At 43.8% G+C, this 20759-nt stretch overlaps 4 protein-coding genes and 1 long non-coding RNA gene across 5 annotated transcripts; 3 read left to right on the top strand and 2 right to left on the bottom strand.

Annotated features, from left to right (window-relative positions):
* Positions 1 to 1129: 1129 nt before the first annotated feature.
* On the top strand, positions 1130 to 4709 carry LOC125543298. The gene is made up of 2 exons (XM_048706603.1): positions 1130 to 1641; positions 4103 to 4709. Exons 1-2 carry the CDS (start codon positions 1256 to 1258, stop codon positions 4560 to 4562), a joined length of 846 nt encoding a protein of 281 aa, XP_048562560.1. The 5' UTR covers positions 1130 to 1255; the 3' UTR covers positions 4563 to 4709.
* A 1042-nt stretch (positions 4710 to 5751) lies between these two features.
* On the bottom strand, positions 5752 to 9359 carry LOC125543297. Its single transcript, XR_007298368.1, has 3 exons — positions 9235 to 9359; positions 6494 to 9144; positions 5752 to 6357 (listed from the first exon to the last, which is right to left on the bottom strand). It is a non-coding gene; the product is annotated as an uncharacterized LOC125543297 (long non-coding RNA).
* A 155-nt stretch (positions 9360 to 9514) lies between these two features.
* Positions 9515 to 13611, top strand: LOC125543293 (aluminum-activated malate transporter 9-like). Its single transcript, XM_048706600.1, has 6 exons — positions 9515 to 9809; positions 9965 to 10105; positions 10229 to 10498; positions 10588 to 10727; positions 10823 to 10969; positions 12225 to 13611. The coding sequence occupies exons 1-6, from the start codon at positions 9515 to 9517 to the stop codon at positions 12822 to 12824; spliced, it is 1593 nt and encodes a 530-aa protein (XP_048562557.1). The 3' UTR covers positions 12825 to 13611.
* Positions 13612 to 13997: 386 nt separating this feature from the next.
* LOC125543296 (GDT1-like protein 1, chloroplastic) lies at positions 13998 to 18483 on the top strand. Its single transcript, XM_048706602.1, has 12 exons — positions 13998 to 14200; positions 14297 to 14575; positions 14693 to 14746; positions 15183 to 15244; positions 15452 to 15520; positions 15656 to 15707; positions 15907 to 15981; positions 16477 to 16606; positions 16689 to 16759; positions 17183 to 17230; positions 17850 to 17966; positions 18119 to 18483. The coding sequence occupies exons 1-11, from the start codon at positions 14075 to 14077 to the stop codon at positions 17922 to 17924; spliced, it is 1041 nt and encodes a 346-aa protein (XP_048562559.1). The 5' UTR covers positions 13998 to 14074; the 3' UTR covers positions 17925 to 17966; positions 18119 to 18483.
* Positions 18484 to 18635: 152 nt separating this feature from the next.
* Positions 18636 to 20364, bottom strand: LOC125543295. The gene is made up of 6 exons (XM_048706601.1): positions 20013 to 20364; positions 19761 to 19927; positions 19561 to 19666; positions 19180 to 19467; positions 18966 to 19089; positions 18636 to 18860 (listed from the first exon to the last, which is right to left on the bottom strand). Exons 1-6 carry the CDS (start codon positions 20280 to 20282, stop codon positions 18742 to 18744), a joined length of 1074 nt encoding a protein of 357 aa, XP_048562558.1. The 5' UTR covers positions 20283 to 20364; the 3' UTR covers positions 18636 to 18741.
* Positions 20365 to 20759: the final 395 nt, after the last annotated feature.

The following is a 20759-nucleotide window of genomic DNA, read 5'->3' as shown; positions in this document are numbered from 1 at the left end:
TTTCAAAGGAAGGACGGCTTCATCCTAATCGCCTCGCGAGAGGGTACTGCAAATTAACCATAGCTTGTTTCATAACATTTGCATATTCACGTAGACACACAGAATGGTCAAAGTTGTTTATGATCAGAGATCGCGAAGCGAGTATTCGCAAAACATGTTGTTTTCAGTTGGAGGATAATATTCTGAGAGAGACAAAACCGGACCTGTAGCCTGCTGTTCATCATCAGAAATGCCCGCAGACAGAGACACCGATATGAAAACCTTTGCCTGATGCCTCGGGACTCCTCGTCTGCGCTTGCCCCTTTAGCACCAAAGAGGAAACGAGGACGTTGCGCGCGCTGACGCCCGCCTGGTTCCAGTCATCATGGCTTGCGTCACAGAAACCTCGCGAGGTGTCTCTTGTCTTGATCTCTCTGTCCTCGCGAGACAGTCTGGTGAGGCCGCTCATGAGAAGGTCTTGCGTCGTCCACCTCGCGAGGCTTGGCCTCTCGCGAGGGTCTTGAGTGTCTGTTGAAAAAAAGGGCCGTATGGGGCCGCTGGTGGAGCCACGCTGCGGGTCGCAGGCAGGCAAGTTTGGGAACCCCCGTTCCCAGAACGCCGACACCCATCTTGACGAGTCTATGATTTACCACATGCTTTCCGGTAAATCTGAATTCCACCTTTATAATAACCTAATTTCAAAGTAAGGAAGACTTCATCCTAATCGCCTCGCGAGAGGATACTGCAAATTAACCATAGCTTGTTTCATAACATTTGCACATTCACGTAGACGCACAAAATGGTCAAAGTTGTTTATGATCAGAGATCGCGAAGCGAGTATTCATAAAACATGTTGTTTTCAGTTGGAGGATAATATTCTGAGAGAGACAAAACCGGACCTGTAGCCTGTTGTTTATCATCAGAAATGCCCGCAGACAGAGACACCGGCAGCAAGCAGATGCACAAGCCGTCCCCGACTCGGCAGATATTTTTGCAAGAAGAAAAAAAGAAAGAGACTCGGGAGATATTCGGCTACGCGTCGTCCTCAGAATAGAGACACGCAGCGGGCGAAACGAGCGCGCCATCCGACGCCACGCTCGCCGCCGCGGAATATCCAAAACCGAACTGGAAACGGACCCAACAAATACCCAAGTCAAATGAAATGACCCTTCTCTCCTCCGCTCCGCTCCGCCCCTCTCTCACGCAGTTCACACACTCCTCTCTCTCTCCTCATCCCACCAAAACCTAAGCAGAGGAGCTCCGAATCCAGGCTCGCATGGCCAACCTCCTGCACCTCCCGGACCTCGCGGCGGCCCGGCCGCCCGCGCACGGCGTCGTGCGGAGGAGGGGGGCGAGGGTCGTGGCGGCGGCCAGGGCCGGGGGCCGCGTGAAGCAGGAGGAGGCCGGGACGGGGACGGGGCGGGGGCGGGTGATCAGGGTCACGGACCCCGTGCGGGACGGGAGGCTGCCGGTGCCGGCCCCGCCGCCGCTCTTCTCCGTGCCGATGACGCCGGCCTCGGAGTCGCCGGCGGCGACCACGCGCCGGGACGACGACGAGGAGGAGCGGCGCAGGTACTACCTCAACCTGGGCTACGCCATCCGCACGCTCAGGGAGGAGATACCCGACGTCTTCTACAAGGAGCCCAGCTTCGATATCTACAGGTCCGTGCCCATGTTTCATTGCCTCTCTCTGTCTTCACCTTGAGATCCTTTCAGAAACTTTTATTTAAAAAAAATACAAAAACAAAGGATCAACTGTTAGGTGGAACCCTGGTGAATTTGGGGTAAAATTGGTTAGTGCTTCTAATTGATTGATTAGCATCGCTGTCTATTTGTGGCTACTTCATAAGGGATTGGTCTGTGACACACTGGCATCAGCTTCTAATTGGAACGTGCTAAATGCATATTTCGCTGCAGATATGTCTCTGGGTTAAGTAGTTGCGCCGATGCAGTACTTATTTGATTGCCATTGAGCGATGTTGATGGCTAGATTGTCTCACAATACCGCATCTCTTCTAGCTTGAAAGTATAGTCTAGCTTAGTCTTTCGGTACTCTTCACACCTATCTAGTGTTGGATGTTTTTCGAGTTGGGATGGATGACCTGGGCAGCGCAGCTACTATTGGGCTATCAAGCATCAGAAGAACCACATTTCAGAAACCATCTAATGAAGCTTAGGTTTTATCTCTATATAAAGTTAATTAGGATATGGTTTGTCTTGTGGATGTGAGTAGGATCTCTTACTTGTAGAGCTACCCAATGCATTCCTCAAGAGATTCAGAGATTCATGTTTAAGGCAGTAGCATCGGTCCTCTAGTGTTGATTCTGAGTGGACAGTGGTACAATGAACTGAAATGTGGACTGGAGAGCAGAGTATATGTGTGACAGGCTTGACCCAGTGGTGGGAGGCTCTTGTACTAGATTTGCAATGTGATGGCATCCATCTTTTCTTCTTTCTTATGCACACGGTTAGCCTCTACATGCTATCTGTTTCTTTTTTCTTCTGTTGCAGAGTCTTGTTTTGTTTCTTTATCGGGAACTAGTAAGTTAATTAGTGTAATAGAAACACATCCTAGCTTGTAAAAGAACCAGTGGTGCATGGTGAGGGAGGAAGAGATGACCGGGCTGATCAAGTTTTAAAGTAGGTTCTTGTTTGTGTCGATCATCATCGATCTATGGTGATAGCTTAGCGCTGTAGTTGCCCTTTTGGCAATTTTCTTTGTTTTGCTCTGCATTTTATAGAGGGTTCCTGCATCCATTTTCCCTATCTTCTGTTGTTGGGAGCTTTTATCCTCGTAACACAAAGACAGTCAGTTCTCCTGCTTGTTCTCCTTAAAAATACAATCTAATTCTGGTTAGTATGTGTTTTCTGGTTCGGTTGGGGTGTAATGATGTCTCTGTCTTGTTAGCATACTGTGGCCATCTTGTTTAATAATTATCAATTAATGCAAGCAATATGACATTTGCTTAAGCTTATCTTATCCATTTAGCGTGTTGTCTAATCTACGATGCAGACTGGGAGTGGGACCAAACATTTATAAACATGACCCAACATCAGTTGCTTACATAAGTGTTTCTTGCATTAACCCTATCAGTATGTCAGTTGTCCATTAGAGTTTATATTTTATTATTGCGATCATGAGGTTATCCCCTGCAATAGTGCAAAAGAGCCGTTGCTAAGAGTATCTTTTGCATGTGGGACTCGGGTGTTAAGATTAGAAGGGGTGAGGCTAGCTAAATTATTTGAGGAACCGGTTCTAGTTTGAGGACCGAGTCTAAGCAAATAAAAGAATTGAATGGGCGCAATGTCAGTTTGCAAACTCTCACAAGATAAATATGCTAGTGTTCAGAAAAAGGTAGAGCTGATTGTCTTTCTGCTAGCTAGTGGGTCCTACAGCCGGGTCTAAGACATTGTAGCAAATTTTGCTCTGCTAGACTCTCTATGGGTGGCAGACTTCATCTCAACAAAATCTCAGCACATTGCCCATGCCCTAACCATTTAAATTACATCCAAATCATACAGTAGTTTTCTTGCGTCTTTAAGATGTCTTCGAATATTCACTGAGCTTAGTGGCTGTTTGGTTTGAGACTAAGTTTGCCTAAGGTTGCCACGCACAACGTTAAGCAAGTTTGACCAACTTAGTTGGGCGTTTGGTTCCAGCCACATCTTGGGAAAAATGCTTTTTGCCAGACTAGGGCCCCAAACTTAGTGTGGCAAGATTCCCTTAGGCTTGCCAATTTGTGGCTCCAACTTTATTGAACTAACCTTAGGCAAGTTTGGCAAAAACTTGTGGCAAAGTGTGGCATTGCTAGGCCTAGAACCAAATTAGACCCTAAGAGAAACAGAAAAATACAATATTTTGTATCTGAATTACGAGGTTACTATTAAACCTGCATGTTTAATTGCTCGATCTTGGCTCTGTTCGAACTTTAGCATGTATTTCTAATGCTTTGCAGTTGCTCCCATGAGTTGAGTAACTTGAGCCTGCATCTGTCTTCCATTCTAATTAACTTATTATGTTATGCAGAGTACATTGCACGAAGGTTGCATTTTCTTGTACAGATTTGTACTGTTGAGTCTTATCATTGGTCTTTTCCTAATTCTGTTTGTTGCTATTTGCCAGAGATGATATCGTCTTCAGAAACCCTTTCAATAAATTTGAGGGCATTGACAATTACAGAAGTCTATTCTGGGGATTGCGCTTTACTGGACGGATCTTCTTCAAAGCATTATGGGTTGATATAGTTAGTATATGGCAGCCTGCCGAGAATCTTATTATGATTCGCTGGATTGCCCACGGCATTCCTAGAGTCCCATGGGATGGCCATGCCCGCTTTGACGGTGCCTCCGTTTACAAACTCGACAGGAATGGGAAGATCTATGAGCATAAGGTACATAACATTGCTACGACCCCACCAACAAAGTACAAGGTCCTGTCTGTACAAGAGCTAGTCAGATCACTTAGCTGTCCGTCCACTCCAAAACCGACATATTTCGAGGCTTCATCTCAATCTTTGAGCACGGCGTCGCTTTATTCGAGGTTGGCATGGATCAGACGCCTAGCAAATCTCAGAGGAGGATAGGGTGGGTCTTAGCACGATACTTACAAAATCTACCTTTTTGTTGTATTGTAGTTACCAATCACTGATGAGTAGTACTGAATCATAACTGTTGTATATATGTACATAGACAAATTTATACAGAATAAATTTGTTCTTGGTTGAGCTGTATGGACTGCAGTGCTGCATATGTTTGTGAGCAAGCTGATTTGGGGGCGTGCCTGCTCCGGTTCCCTGAAGTCGCCGATCTGGACATTGCAACGGTCTCCAAAACAGCAAGTCTGACTACTAGTTTTATTGCAGTATTATATCTATAAATCCAGGCTAAAATTATATATGTTGTGAACCATATGAAGTCCAGCATTATTATGTCTATAAATCCAGACTAAAGTTATATATTGTGAACCAAATGAAGTCCAGCATTCTTTGTGTCCATTTTGTCATGTTATAAATACTCAGAACATAATGGTTGAGTAAATCAACTCGAAAGAACAAAGGTGCAGCGTTCCCTTGTCTAAGATCTCACAAAATAATGTGCTAAATTCATCTAGCACGACGCCAATAGCTGCACCAGCCATGTCTAAGACCTTCTACACTATCACGCGCACACAGCAGAAGGTTAATCAGCAAAAGCATGACGAGCAACAGCAAAGATGTACGCTAAGTTTAGGAGTTTTTCCTTTTGAACCGAGTTTAGGAGTTTGTTAAATGTTAACCGTTGCGCTAAGCGGTGACACCATGTTCAAAATCCATGTATCAGGACTACTGCACATAATTTTAAGATAACAAAACATGATGTTCTATGGTACGGACTTGTAACACATCCACATTCTTTCGGACAGTCACATTATTACGCGGGACACAAGTTCAGATTCTACCTTCAACCATGAAATAAGACATCAAGCCCTCAAACTTCCAAGTTTAGCACAAGTAACCACCGATCCTGTAAGAACTGGATGGATAGGGCAGAATCAGGATGAGGACAGTAGATATTCATGGCCATCAGTCGATTTGATCATTAACAAATACTTTTATAAGCACAAACAGTGTTTTGCATCGGTATCTTCAAAACCATGCATACTTTTTGACACCAATAGTGATAATAATAAATGAACCTAATATTTTTCATTTGCTTCATCATGAGGCCCACGGCAGTAGGTCCGTAGTACTCCCTCCATCCCAAAATAAGTGTCTCAACTTTGTACTAACTTTAGAAGTATATAATAAGTTCGGGACAAATGATTTGAGATGTCTAGCACCAAGCAAAGCGGTCTAAAAAATTCGGCTTGATTAGAAAATAGGGAAGATTATGCATTTTATATGAGCTTACCCAGCTTCAAAACTGAAAGCAACATGTTACTGGCCCAAAATGCTCAAGCCTAACCGGATAAGCGAAAATAGTCACACCGAATAATTCAACCAGAACAGGAAACACACATTTGATATGAAACTTGGGCCGTGTCCACTCCCTCTTGCATGCCACTGGACAAAATAAATCGGGTCCTCACAAAACCTTCACGTCTCTCATACCCCCTCTTGCATTCCTACCGTCGACGCTGGAGGAATAATGCTTTCATTCTCGATAAGAATATGATCTTCCAATAATTTGCAGTAAGACGCAGGGCAGGCAATTCCTGGGTAACCTTCAGTTCCAGTAGCCATCAACCCCACAAGTTGCCCTGCAAGTAAACAAAAAATCCAAACGGGCAATTCCACGGGCGCGGCGGCAAGTTCCGGCGCTAGTTGTGGAATAAATCAGGCCAAGTCTCCGTCAATGCTATCATGCTCGTGGACCACACAAGCATCAGCTAGGTGCTACCTGTATATGCAGAAGCAACAATGATGCAGACTGTCAGGGGAAGACACAGGCAGGACCAGGAATGGAACAATCTTGCACGGTGATGTTTTTCATCAACAGGCATACAGGAACAGTGTGAGCTCTGAATGACACCTACCCTAGCTAAAGTTCCTCAGTAAAGACCTCATGTTATTCGCTTAGATATTGTCCGTGCCTTTGATTCGATATCGAACAACACAATTAGTGCATTATACACCTCCCGACTTCCTTCCAAATCCGTAAAGGCCATCTGCCGACCAAAGTAAAACTGGAAACTGCATAAATGTCTGCAAAGATGGAACACCATGTACAACCTTTGTCCTTCTGTATTAACACTTAGAATCCTCTGGTCAAATACACACAATTTCGACTAGAAAATGTCTAAAGTGTCAACATTGAACAATGACTGAAAATTATTTCGGCACTATAGTTTTACCTTATACTCCCTCCGTTCCTGAATATTTGTCTTTCTAGAGATTTCAACAACTACATACGGAGCAAAATGAGTGAATCTACACTCTAAAATATGTCTATATACATCCGTATGTGATAGTCCATTTGAAATCTCTAAAAAGACAAATATATAGGAACAGAGGGAGTATGAACTAATATATAGTTATAGAAGTAGTAAGTAAGAGTACTGTCTTGGAGGTCGTAAGAAATCACTAGTGTCATTTATGTCCTTCTGAGGGCTCTGTTACTAAACCAGCATAAATTTGTGCAACAGATGTTTTTTTTAGAAAAGGAGGATTGCCTCCGGCCTATGCATCACAAAGATGCATGCGGCCATATTGTGCAACAAGTGTTAGGAGGTGACAACCATGTGGTAATGGTGACTAGAGGCAGTGGAGTAAGCGGCAAGGCAGTAATATTGGTCACAGGAATAGTTGGCAAGTTTTGCTGCTCCTCTATTATTGTAGCAATATTGGCTTTGGTGATTAATCAAGTTCTTTGATAAACCTATTTTTGGGATTGACAGAAAGGATATGAATCTTGGTCAATAATTGTTTGAACACATATTTAGCCTGCATTCGTAACAGAAGCAAATATGAAATTGAGCTGTACAAAACTGCGTCATTTAAATATACAGCTTCCATAACAGAAATAAAAACCAATAAATTGCAAATATTTTGTAACAATAATGCAGGTAAAACATTTCAATACAAGTTAGCCTCTACTGTGAGTAGTAGGTAAAAATTAAATGCCAAAACCAGCTCAATCTAGTACCCCGCAAATAGGAAACCAGAAGTGATTATAACCATTTGTAGAAGTAAAATCAATGATACTGTTAAAGTATATACTACAATAAACAGCAATCCATTTACATTTTGTTTATTCGTGCAGCATTCCCTAATTTCAAGTATCATTCTTTTGGTTGCAGAAAAGTATAAGGGCATCTACAATTCATGGTAAATATGATACTTTTTCAACGTACAGAAATCATGGCATATGGTTAAAAGTAAAGCAGTGCTAAATTTAAAGAAATTAATCGCAAATTATTCCTGGTGATGCTTTTGGAAGGAATAGGATGTCACACCATTATCTAACGTGTCTATAGACAGTTGGCCAGTGAAGATTCCGCGATCCATCATTAATCCGTTCACGTTAGGCTCACTGATGGCATCACTCCATGCAAACTCTAAACCCGACATCGTTCCATACGCGGACAGGCCATGAGGAATCTGATGCCATGCAGCATGAGATCACAAGCTTTGCAGAATCTGTCTCTTCTTGTTTTCTGGTGCTGAAATGCTCAGGTTTCGTAATCCTGCCAAAAGACAGGTACAAAAAGAATCAAACCATACCTGAGCATCCGTGCGTGCGCACACAGATCTTTGCATTATACAAGAGTGATTAAATCATAGAACATAAATTTGATCATCATCATAGCCTAGTCAAGCATGGGACATGACATATACACTTTCTGTTGCAGATTAAAGATTACAGTGGCTGTTAAAAAATAGGCAAAATTTTAGCAAATGGCACACGGATCAGGAAAGATCATCTGATTACCGACATAAGACCTATTTATTGGCCTAATAACTTTGGTCTCTACCAAGCAATGTTTTCTTAGAGTAGCAGAGTACAATCAACAAAATAAAGAAGTTTTAAATAGAGTGCTATAGCGGAGGGGCATCATGCTAAACGGCATCCTGTACAATTTTGTGGCGCTATAGCGCCAATTTAATTTATTTTCAGGCTGCCGCTATTTGCCATAGCTCGCTATTTAAAACTTTGAAAATACCTAGCCCTATCCTTGTAACATGCAGTCTTTGCTGCCCTGTATCTTGCAAGCTAGCAAGAATGCTGGAGACAGATGACAAGTTTGAACTTTGGAAGGAACATTCTAATTTATCATATATGTTCAAACATGTTTTTTCTTGGTGAAAACTTCATCTCTTTGGTCGCAAAGAAATTTGCTATATAAGCTGATGAGTATGCAGTATTTATCAAACAGCAAGAACCATACTAGTAAGCAAAACTAGCAGAAATCCTTCAACTTCTGGGTTTTCCCTGTTGTCCATGAACCAGTAAAGATTTTTCTGATCACACCAAAAGTTCATTCTTGAGAGTCGAGATTTTGGTCTCATGGATCTAAGCAGGAGATTGCTTCATGTATGCATTTAGAATATATGCATGTGGTGGAGAGTCTAAAACCATTCTATTGATGATATTTCGTGGTAGTATCCATCCAAAATAAAGACGACATGCCTCTATTAAGGATCTGCTCCAAACATGTTCACTCTCAGACAACGTGAAGCTGCAAACCTGGCAAACAATAGACCATAAACTACAAATCAGTACTGGAAAGATGGCATTATTTCAGATGATAGATTCCAATTCTCTATCAATACCTACATTATTGAGTGAGAGCATCTCGAAAATCACCTGCATTAATATTTCCATCAGTTATTTCAGAAGCTATATTCTCCTAATGTGACACTATGGTGGCTACACCACCTCTTTATCTACTTGCACTTTAACCTCCCAATGGGCTATATATACCCTCTGTCCATCCATAAGACTCTACACTTCAACAGCTCAACTCAAGCACAAATACAGCAGCCACATTGGCATTATCTGAGGTTCTCCGTGCAGTCCCTAGAGCTACTGTGTAAAGGACATCCTCAGTTGGAGAATGAATGGCAAGAAGGGTAGTATAAGGATAGATATTTGCCAGCCATCAAAAAGCGTGGAGCAAGAAAGTGTAAAGAAGCAGATCAGTGAGAAAGGCCAGTCCCCAAGTAAAAGGCTATGTGATGTCTGGGACTTCGCTAGGCAGGACACAAACAGGGTTACCTTTGCACTCAAAGTTGGCCTTGCTTGCCTCCTTGTGTCACTTCTCATACTCTTTCGTGCGCCCTATGACATCTTTGGGACTAACATCATATGGTCCATCCTCACTGTTGCTATTATGTTCGAGTACACTATCGGTAAGTAACATCAGTGTCATGAGTAGCTAGTTAAAACAGCTGCTTGAAACATTATGAACACTATTTGGATATACTATGTTAGTTTACATGAGCATTGATGTCAAATATGCAAAAATATTATGAATGGAAATCCTAATAGTTTAAGCTATCTGTAGGTGCAACATTCAATCGTGGATTCAATCGAGCTCTTGGAAGTGTACTTGCTGGAGTATTTGCGATAGTCATTATTCAAGTGGCTGTGTCTTGTGGCCACACTGCAGAACCATACATCATTGGTTTCAGCATCTTTCTTGTTGGTACGTCTTAGAGCTAAGCAGTATTGAACAGATATTAACCTTTTTTTTCCAAGTTAGAACTTCTATTTACAGTACTTGGTTTCAGTTTTCAACATTTTTACTGTGCAATAATGTGATATGCAGGAGCTGCAACATCCTTTATGAAGTTATGGCCATCACTAATTCCATACGAGTATGGTTTCCGAGTTATCCTATTCACCTACTGCTTGATCATTGCATCGGGATACCGTATGGGAAACCCCATCAGGACTGCAATGGATAGACTCTACTCAATTGCAATTGGAGCCCTCATAGCTGTTCTTGTGAATGTCACCATTTACCCAATCTGGGCAGGGGAACAACTACACATGGAGTTAGTTGCCAATTTCAGTTCTCTGGCAGACTCGTTAGAAGGTCTTGCTCTAGTCCTCAAGCTAAGTTTTTTGAAGTCAAATCACAAATGAGGTTATATAACACAATCCTTCTACTTTCTGTTGCTACAGAGTGCGTCAAAAAGTATCTAAGTGGCGACGTTTCCGAACATCCTGATTTCTCAACGACAGTCATGGATGACTTCCCTGATGAACCAGCATTCAGGAAGTGCCGAGCTATGTTAAATTCATCAGCAAAACTTGACTCGCTGGTAAGTAGCAAACCTTAGTTTTGTATAATTGAATTATTATTACTCAGGATCATACCAGATAACACTTCACTGGTGATATGGTGAATATTGTCCAGGCGAACTCTGCTAAGTGGGAGCCACCACATGGGAGATTCAAACACTTCTTCTACCCATGGGCAGAATATGTGAAAGTTGGCAATGTTCTTCAGTACTGTGCCTATGAGGTGATGGCTTTACATGGCTGCCTGCACTCAGAGATTCAGGTATCATAGTGATACTCCTGGCTTCAGAAGTATATGTGCTGTACATACTCTGATCCTTCTTCTGCCTAGCTACAGACCCATAACTGCAGCAGCTATTTCCAAAAATATGTACTCCCTCCGATCCATATTAATTGATGCTGGTCTAGTACAAACTTGTACTAACTTTGTACTAAACCAACGTCAATTAATTTGGATCGGAGGGAGTAGTATTTTTAACAAACTGGTTGATGCACACATAATAATACATAGAATATTATAGAAGAGTTATACATAAGAGAAACATGATACTTTGATGCATATGTGAACTATCTGAACTGTCCTAGGAAATAAATGCCAATATTGTGCTCCTTGATTTGAGAATAGAATTTGATACCTTCATTGGGTCCTTTACGTGCAGGCTACTGGTTCTTTGTCCTAGTTAGTTCCTTGTCCTGGTAGTGGAAAACACCATATTCTTATTCCATGATACAATACAACATAATATACTACATAAGAAGGAATAATTATACTTCACCAAGGGACCAGAAAGGAGGGTAGTTAAAATCTGAGGGATGTTGTGAGAAAATTTGTCTTTTGAAGGACACCGTCTGTAGTAAATGTTCGGCACACCATTGTCATAGGTCATATGGATCAAATTTGTCACTCTGCTTAAACACTAGCTTAAGATTCTTCATAGTTCACTACCAGGAAGGAACTTTCTACTGGTTTCTTGCTTATGCAAGAGAAAAACCTGAGGAGCAACATAATCAGTTGACCATATTAATCAAATGCCAAATATACCTTGGCTGGTAAGAGTAGCATTGAAAGTACCTGACTGTCAACTTTACTTATGAGAACTATAGCATACTCATTCTGTGAATGGTATAGGTATATGCAAATTATGCCTATTTAGAAGTGCATATTCATTCAAGAGATGCTGTAAGATTGCAAGTTAACCAAGTAATTGACACCACAGGTCAAGAGTATGATCACAACAAACATGGATCATCTTATCTAAAACAACGCAGAAAAGAATTAGTTGAAAGGTGCACCTTTCCTCACGATGTACTACTGTACTGGGTTGATTTAATTTTCATGTTTGTATACTTCCTAGAAAATTATATACTACCTCCGTTCCAAAATAAGTGTCGTGGTCTTAGTACAAAGTTGAACTAAAACCACGACACTTATTTTGGAATGGAGGGAGTATTTAATAAGATAATCAGGAACCACTTTACCATAATTTGCATATAAATATAGTCATTGCATTCTGCAGGCACCATACAACCTAAGATGTGCTTTCCGCTCTGAGATCTTAGATGCCACAAACCAAGCTGCAGAGTTGCTGCACAGTTTGGCAAAGGATGTAAACAACATGAAGTCGAGCCTTCAAACAAGCCTACTCAAGCATGTGCATGTCTCAACTGAGCGTCTGCAACAATCAATTGACCTGCAGTCCTACCTCTTTACTGTAAATGATGAAGCCAACTCTGCCAAGCCACAGTTGAAAACCTCCTGGGCTGTCACTTTCAACCTCAACAGCAAACAAAATGATGACCCAGAAAGTAAGATGGCTGAAAACATAGCAACACAAGTAGCTGGGCCACTGCAACCTGAATCCTACCATGAGATGATGAAAAGGCAGCAGAGGAGGCTGCATTCATGGCCTTCTCGGGAGGTGGATGATTTTGAAGATGATGAAAATGACGTTTCTGATATGATTCCGAGGATGCGTGCACTTGAAAGTACCACAGCGCTGTCGCTTGCGACTTTCGCATCGCTACTGATTGAATTCGTTGCTAGGCTTGATCATTTGGTTGAAGCTGTTGAGAAGCTCTCCCAGATGGCCAGGTTCAAGCAGCAGACTGGAACCTAACCATTGAATGCCACAAACAAATTAATGATTAGCAAACCTACAGGTTATAGAACAAAGTGTTTACTCATCTACCACAGTACCTATTGACCCAAAAGTGTTTTTACTCTTTCATATGCTAGAAAGGGGAAAGGTGTGTTTAGTTACTATTGCTCGTCAGTGGATCTAGCAAATGTAATAGAGAATACACTCGTAATCTATTCTCATTAAATGACACTCCAGTACTTGATTAATATTATATGAATAGTCAGCATCATTTATTTCTCTGTAGTCATTAGTAGTGAAATGAAGTGGGGCTTTAACATACATACATCTGACAGTGGTCAGAATTACGCTGCCGATCAACCAAATTGTATGGAATGAGCTTTTCACACTTCTTCTCTGTTAAAACTTAATTTCCTCTTGCTGATTGAGCTTATCATCACCAACTCACCAAGTGCATTTGCCTTTCAGCTAAACACAGTCGAAGCAAATTCGACACGCTATCAGACTGCATAAATAATGTTAGGAATTAGCTCTGCTCGCTGTTCATCCTACATAGTGCGTACTATCAAATCCAGAACACTAAAGAACAGTGCATAGCATCGGCGTGCAAAAGCAACCTCCATCATCCTATCTACCCAGCGGCACCAATAAGCCCGGAGGACACAGCCAGGGTCGTCCAATCCAAGCAAAGACAGATAACGGTAGCTACATCCTTCCTTGACCAGTCATTCAGTCAAGCAAACCTTTTCGCCGTGGTGCACGGAAGAAAACGCACGCCAGTACAAACCAAACTAAGCAAACTACAATTAGGAGAATCGACACGAGCATAGAGTCGAGCACCTGGTGTGCACTGCATTCCGGCCATGGCGGCGGGCGGGAGAGCACGAGTTCCCTCGGTCACAGGGAGCTAGCGCGAGCACGGGATCGATCGACGGACTAAAGCAACGATAGGACCGTCTGCGGCGGCGGATGCTCACGCTCTCGTCGACTCCGGCGAGCTCGTGGCAAAACTGACGATCGCCGAAGACGCTGCTGCTCCGGACGTGCCGCCGCCGCCGCCGCTTGTTGCCAAGCGAACCTTTGAACATGGGCTGGCCCAAAACAGTGGGCCAGGCTGCATGTGAGCCTACCTACCAACAACCCGTTCGAACTCTATCCACTCCCAACGGCCGAGAGCAAGCGGCTGGCAACCGCTCAGTCCGTCCCGCCCCGACCCCGCCCCCGCCCCCGCCCCCGCCCCCGCAGGTCGCAGCCACCGCCGCGGCGCCATGGCCTCCGTCACCTCCTGCTCTTCCACCGTCTTCACCTCCTCCTCCTCCATACCCTACCGAACAAGGACGCCTCTTCCATCTCTCCGCCCGCCGCCGCGTCTCGCCAGCCTTCCCGGGCGACCGGTACAGTGCACCTGAACCTCATCCCTAAACGGAGGAAAGAGATAGATAGCTCCCCGCCGTACCGGAACACCTGACGTGAAATCGCCTCCGATGCAGGTGCTGAGGTGCCCAGCTAAGCGCGACCCGGGCGAGGCGCCGCCGCTGCTTGGAGCTCCTGTGGTTTGTGACGAGAGAGAGGCACCGGAGCCGGCAGGTACGGACAGTGGCGGGCTCGCGCCGTCCGATCCGAAATGGGGGCTCGCGTTCGCGGCGGCGGCGGGGGTGCTCATGATCCAGGGGTCGCAGCAGGCGCTGGCCGGCACGCAGTTCATGGGCCTGCAGCCGCCGGCGGACCTGCTGGGGGATCTCGGGGACATCAGTACAGGTTTTGCTTCAGTTAGGAGAACTGCCTCTGCCCTTTCAAATTTGATGCTTCGTCAGTTCCTTTTATTTCTTTCCGTCAAGCAAGTGCATGTCGCGTACATTTCTGATGCTCCAAAATTCCAATTTCAGGCTTTTCTGCTGATTTTCTTTTCTGAGCTAGGAGACAGGACGTTTTTCATTGCGGTGAGTATATCCATGCACACACAGTTAGATTATTTTGCCATGGTTAGAATCTTTAGAGGCTTCAAGACTTCGTACACAATGCTTGCCTGCATTTTCTATTCCGCAAACTACACGTTGAAACCGGCAGACGGAACTAAATTTTGCATGCATACATCCAGTTCAAAATCCGGTTGGATCAAACCGTAAAACCAACTATGAACATTGAACACCCCTACCACTAGTAGTGCATTCTACTCCCTCCGTCCCATAATATAAGAGCGCTTTTGACACTAATGTAGTGTCAAAAGCGCTCTTATATTATGGGACGGAGGAAGTGATTCACAAGTTATGTGGCTTCCTATTTACTTCTCACTCTGTGCTATACAAGTAATTTGATACCAATGTGTATACAAAAATGAGTCATTGATAAGTGCTGCAGTTTCATGTGTTTCAATAGGCACTTTTAGCAGCTAGAAATTCTGGAGGAGTCATTTTTCTTGGCACATTTGGAGCACTTGCGTAAGTACTACAAATATATTTTTCATGCTTTTCTCTATACGCTACGATGCTTCTCCTATACTGTTACTTGCTTATCTGCTTCTAGCTATAGATTTTAAGTTATACAGGAATATAAGTTTTTCCATAGTCAGTAAATTATGAAGTTCCGCTTTTTTACTTCAACATATCAGACTTATAAACAAGGTTGTTCTTCTTGGGTATAAACAGGGTAATGACAGTTATATCTGTAGTTCTTGGTCGAGCATTTCACTACGTTGATGGCGTCCTTCCATTCAGGTGATTGTACTTGTTGTTGAAGTTTTAAAGAGGACTTTCTATCTGCCACCCTTAGTTGACGACCTTCTGTTTGCTGCTCTTAGTGAAGAACCTTCTAACTGCTGTTTTTATCTGATGTGCCTCTTGCATATGCAGTTTTGGCGGTACAGATTTCCCAATTGATGACATTCTTGCTGTGTGTCTCTTGGTAAGCAAAAAAACCTCATATTATTGTTACATTTACAAATATACAATGTGTTGAAATCATGACCTATGACATACTCAAATATGTACTTAGAAATCAGTTGTTCTGTAAACAAGTTTAAGTGTGTGCAGGGTTATTACTATTGCATTACTTTTTGAGGTTTAAAAACATTGTCATGCCTGACAAGCTTAATTGGATTTAGGTATACTATGGAGTTACTACATTACTTGATGCGGCTTCAGGTGATGGAGAAAAGATGAATGAGGAGCAAGAGGAGGTAGAACTTCAAAATTTAAATTCTTAGGTTTAGTCTACCATATCCTTAAATTTCAGGTCACAATATTCATGACATGGATCTTAGAGAAAAACACATTCATACCTTTTAATCAACTAAGACTTAACTGATGAATATACTGCTCTTCCAACTTTATATTTGATGTCTTGCTTTATGCATAATATACTTAAGATAATAATATGCATAATAATCCAATCTTCTTGGCCTTCTATCGTGTGCTTATATTGTAAACCTTTTAAGAAGTACATCAATATTATCTATTACATGATAAAGGGCATAGTCTTCAAAAGAAGTATGCAAAAAGGCCACACATACAAGATCACTGACATTAAGGAATATACTGCAATAGTTATAGTTACATATCTAACCGATAGCCTTTGCAGTTGCTTGGTGCACTTGATGATATTCTTGTGCTTGGCCCTCTTTCTGTCTGATAGTGAAACTGCTTTATAACACTATTATACTGAACAATGGCAGGCTGAGATAGCAGTTTCGAAGTTTTCTGGAAATGGCGCAGGATTAGTGTCTGTCGCCAGTACTCTTGCTAGCACATTTGTTTTGGTTTTTGTTGCTGAATGGGGTGATAAATCATTTTTCTCAACAATTGGTATAGTTCTTGCCATTCCATACAAGTGTGAGATTCTATTTTCACAGCCAACATTGACTCTTGTTTCCTTGTTCTTTCACAGCACTTGCTGCGGCTTCATCCCCTCCGGGTGTCATTGCAGGATCGCTTGCTGGTCATGGTGTTGCAACATTGGTAAGAAACAACATTACTTGACAAAAATGGTCCTAATTTGCATAAACATTCTCGTGATAAGTTATTTGTAGTCAGCATACTAAAGCACTATAACATTGCAATTGATGGAATGCTGGAATCTTTAGGGCTTTGGTCATTTATCTGAGTCCTACTTGTTCTGTTGTTGTGCCAGCCTTGTGTTTTGCAACTGCCTTCTCTTGTTGATCAGTTTTTGCATGTGCTTGTTAACTTAACACCTTCAGTGTATTATCGGGATGCAATGTTTATTTAAGTTCTTCTAAGGAACTTCTTTTAGTTAAAATCTACCCTGTTTATTGAACATAAACACTATGAGCAGCAACTACGTACATGCCAGTTATTCTATTGCTCATTTTGCCTCTGGTTCTTAGGGAGATTGGCATTAACCTATTTCTTCTCTCGCAGATTGCAGTTCTTGGTGGTTCTTTGCTGGGGACATTCCTATCTGAAAAGGTAAATCAGTACTACCAAGGGAACCTGATTTATCATGTGATTAGTTTTTTTTTCCGACTAACATCCCTAGCAAGCGGCATTGTTGTTGTTATTTAGAAGAAACTACCGGGGAGGCCAAGCCTCGAACCCGGGTGGGCTGGGTGAGCACGTTCGCCTCTAGCCAACTGAGTGATGCTCAGTTATCTGTGTAATGAATTTGACCTAGTGGTTTCACCCCCATGTTTAAATTGCTACAGATTTGTGGTGTCGATTACATTTGTTTGTCACTCGATCAACCCCTTAACATATAATTTGCTAATATAATATCAACTGATTCTTCTACCTAAACAAACCGTTCAATTTCATCAACTAATGAACTAATGGAAAAGCGTAGGCCATCAGGAAAAGGCGCTGTAAGTGAAATCTACTCATACTTAAACACAGGCTGTTACAGAAAAATAACAGAATATCTTGTCACCTCCATTTTATCATGGTGAATAATGTCGACTTTAGGGACTTCTTTTCAGCTGTTGAGACAAATACTTCATGTGTAACTGTCAAATTTGTAGAAAACCTGAGAAATTTAAGGTAACTTCTTGCACAGTTTATGTCCAACAATTCTGTCTCCATTCTCGTGCAGATTATAGCATACATCGGAGGGAGCCTTTTTTTAGCATTTGCCGCTGTGACACTAGTTGAAATCGCGACTTCATGACTTGAGAGGGGACCCAAGATTCGCCGACATGGTACATAACAGGTGTGCGTCAGATACATCATTTACTTGCAAAATGCCGCTACAGATAAAATACCATCCTCTAAGAAAACATTGTTTTTGTACAGCAGTTTAGAAATTTCTCATGTGTAATAACAGTGGTACACTGATATGCTGAAAGTCTTGATTATCCACAGGAAATTTACTGTTGATATGGGAACACCATAACATGCATTGGATGATTTGTTGTTGCTGACGAGAATTTCTGCCTCCTTTTCCACGGCATCCCTTTATCAGCATGATTGGTACTGAGACTCAGAGCATGTGGAAACCTCAAGTCCAAAGAGCACTTTTTTTTACCTGTAGATGTCATTTGGTATTGGACCTGGGACAAAGAGCTGTAGATGGCATGTAGCCTTTTTTCTTACCCTTACCTTTTACCAAAACATTGTTCAGGGAAAGCACCACTGATTTGTTCAACAGTCAAAGCACCGTGTAGTCATTACAGAAAGTCTATGGCACTGTGCTGAACTGTTTCAGTCTAGCACAGCATTGTACTACAGCATTTGGCCTTCCTACAGTGCAAAGGTGATAATTGTTGCGAGGAGTCATACAGTGAATAATCGTCATATGAACAGAAGCAGCCTGTTGCAGATCTCAGTTTGGCAAAAATGATCATGCTCAATTATATACTATTATGTGACAACATCCAAAAGTCTGAACCAATCTTTTGAATTACAATCATAATACTACGGTAGCAATTAGGGACACTGGCCAATTTCTCAGCGGCGAGGACTAAGCTAATCTAGTTATTAGAAGTTCACAGCATAGGAAGAGCTACTCGAACGGCATCTCTGTTCTTAGGATTCCCCATGTAAATGGTCATCGTCTCCTCGTCGAGATCAGCCAAGACGGTGCATAGAGTATACAGCGTTGGGCCTGAAAAGTAGTCACCGGTGAAACAACAGGTCATGTTTTTGTAGCAAACTCCCTAGTTTTTTCGGTGCCCAACATACATGAAAAATGGCATGCGCTAAGATAAACCTGCCATGAAGATCGGGTACTTGTCGTCGGCCGTGTCTCCGAGCACCGCGAGCGCCTCCTCCTTGGAGTCCATCGCGCACTGCGCCGCTCTCCTCTCCCTGCTCATGGAGTTCTCGTCCTGCACCTGCGTAAATATCCATCCACGCGACACGTGGAAGCTTACTCATCGCTCACTGAGGTGAAGAGCTTGTTGAGCTGTACTGATCATGTCTACCTGCTCCACTTGGAGATGGCGGTACATGTTCGCGTGGAAGGAGGGAGCCGCGCAGGCCTCCTGGACGGCGAACCGGTTCCGGGAGGCGGTCTCGATGGTGACGATCCGCCGGGCTCCGACGTCCATCAGGTTGTAGCAGTGCCCGACCGACACGCCCGGCGAGCACACCCTGTGCATCGCGTCGTCGAGGTCTCTCGCCTCCAGCAGGTCCCGCGACACGAAGTTCACGGCGATGGCCCCCGCGGCGACCTCGCCCATCGCCGGCGGAACCGAGTCGAGCGTGAAGGCCTGAACATGTCGAAATTCAGCAGGGATCGTGCGTTCGTGACAGTCCAGTCGCGTACGTCTGGCTGATCTGATGGGGACGTACAGTACACGTACCACTCCGTTGCTGTTGAACCCGAAGGCGCAGGTGGGGAGCTCGCCGGCGTAGGTGTAGGCGGTGAAGGAGGATGCGCCGTCCGGCGACGTCGCCTTCACCACGTAGCTGAGGCGGAGAGGGCAGGAATGCAGGAAGGATCAGCTGTGCGACGATCGATCGGACACGGAGAACGAGCAAGGCGACTAGTAGGAGTACGTACGTGTGGCCGAGCAGCGCGACGTTGGCGTCTTCGTTGTGCGCCGCGAACGCCGTCGACTCGCTCACCATCAGGATGTCGGAGCAGTCGTCGTCCTCCTCCTCTCTCCGTTCGTGGTCCTTCTTTGGGATGAACGGACGAATCTCCTTCCTCAAGTTGACCAGAATCACCTGCTCAGCACACACATTCAGTAATGCTGAACAATCCCACGTTGCAGACGGCCGGGATGGAAGTTAATGAGAAGGAGAATTTTACGTGCAGGAGCGGGACGCCGCTGCCGTCCGCCATGCCCACCAGCTCATCCCAGTACCGGGGGTACCTCTCCCTGTTGGCGGCCTGGAGCGCGGCGAGGAGCGGCTTGCCCGCCGCCGTGGACGCGAACGGCAGCAGCTGCTCCTGCAGGAAGAGGTCCACTTGCATCCTGCTCCTGATCGTGTCGCGGAAACGCTGGCCCACGGCGAGGCCCAGCTGATATCCGTCGGTGCAACGGCCGGCGTCGAAGACCTCCAGCTCGCCGGCGTCCATGCGCGATCCAGCGTGGGAGCTTCCGCGACAGAAGGTATGCGTCCAAGAGGATGTTGCTTTTGCTGCTGCCTTATCTTCAAATAGCTGGTTTTTTTTAGAAACTCAAATCGCTGTGGGGTGATTTCCTTCTGCCATGCCTGCGCCTAAATTTGGCCCATCAAGATATAGCATACTTCATCCGTTTCAAAATAGATAACTTAACTTTATATTAACTTTTTTTAATAATTTAAATTACTTATCACATGTGTCACATGGTCAACTTTGTACTAACTTTATGCTAAAGTTAGTACAAAGTTGGGTCATCTATTTTAAAACAGAAAAAGTACCTTTCATATCAGGATATTCGCGCGGGAGCTATATCTCGCATTCAGCGAGGGGAGCAACTAGTTAACGAGCGCCCCTCCGGAAGCCTCGCAACGATCAGCGCCACTTGGCGTGCTCTCAGCCATTCGCCACGTGTCACGCTCTGGACGCTCC

The sequence above is a fragment of the Triticum urartu genome, chromosome 3, assembly GCF_003073215.2.
Source record: "Triticum urartu cultivar G1812 chromosome 3, Tu2.1, whole genome shotgun sequence".
Lineage (NCBI taxonomy): Eukaryota > Viridiplantae > Streptophyta > Magnoliopsida > Poales > Poaceae > Triticum > Triticum urartu.
Note: the sequence above shows the minus strand (reverse complement) of the source record. Positions and strands in the feature narration are given on the sequence as shown.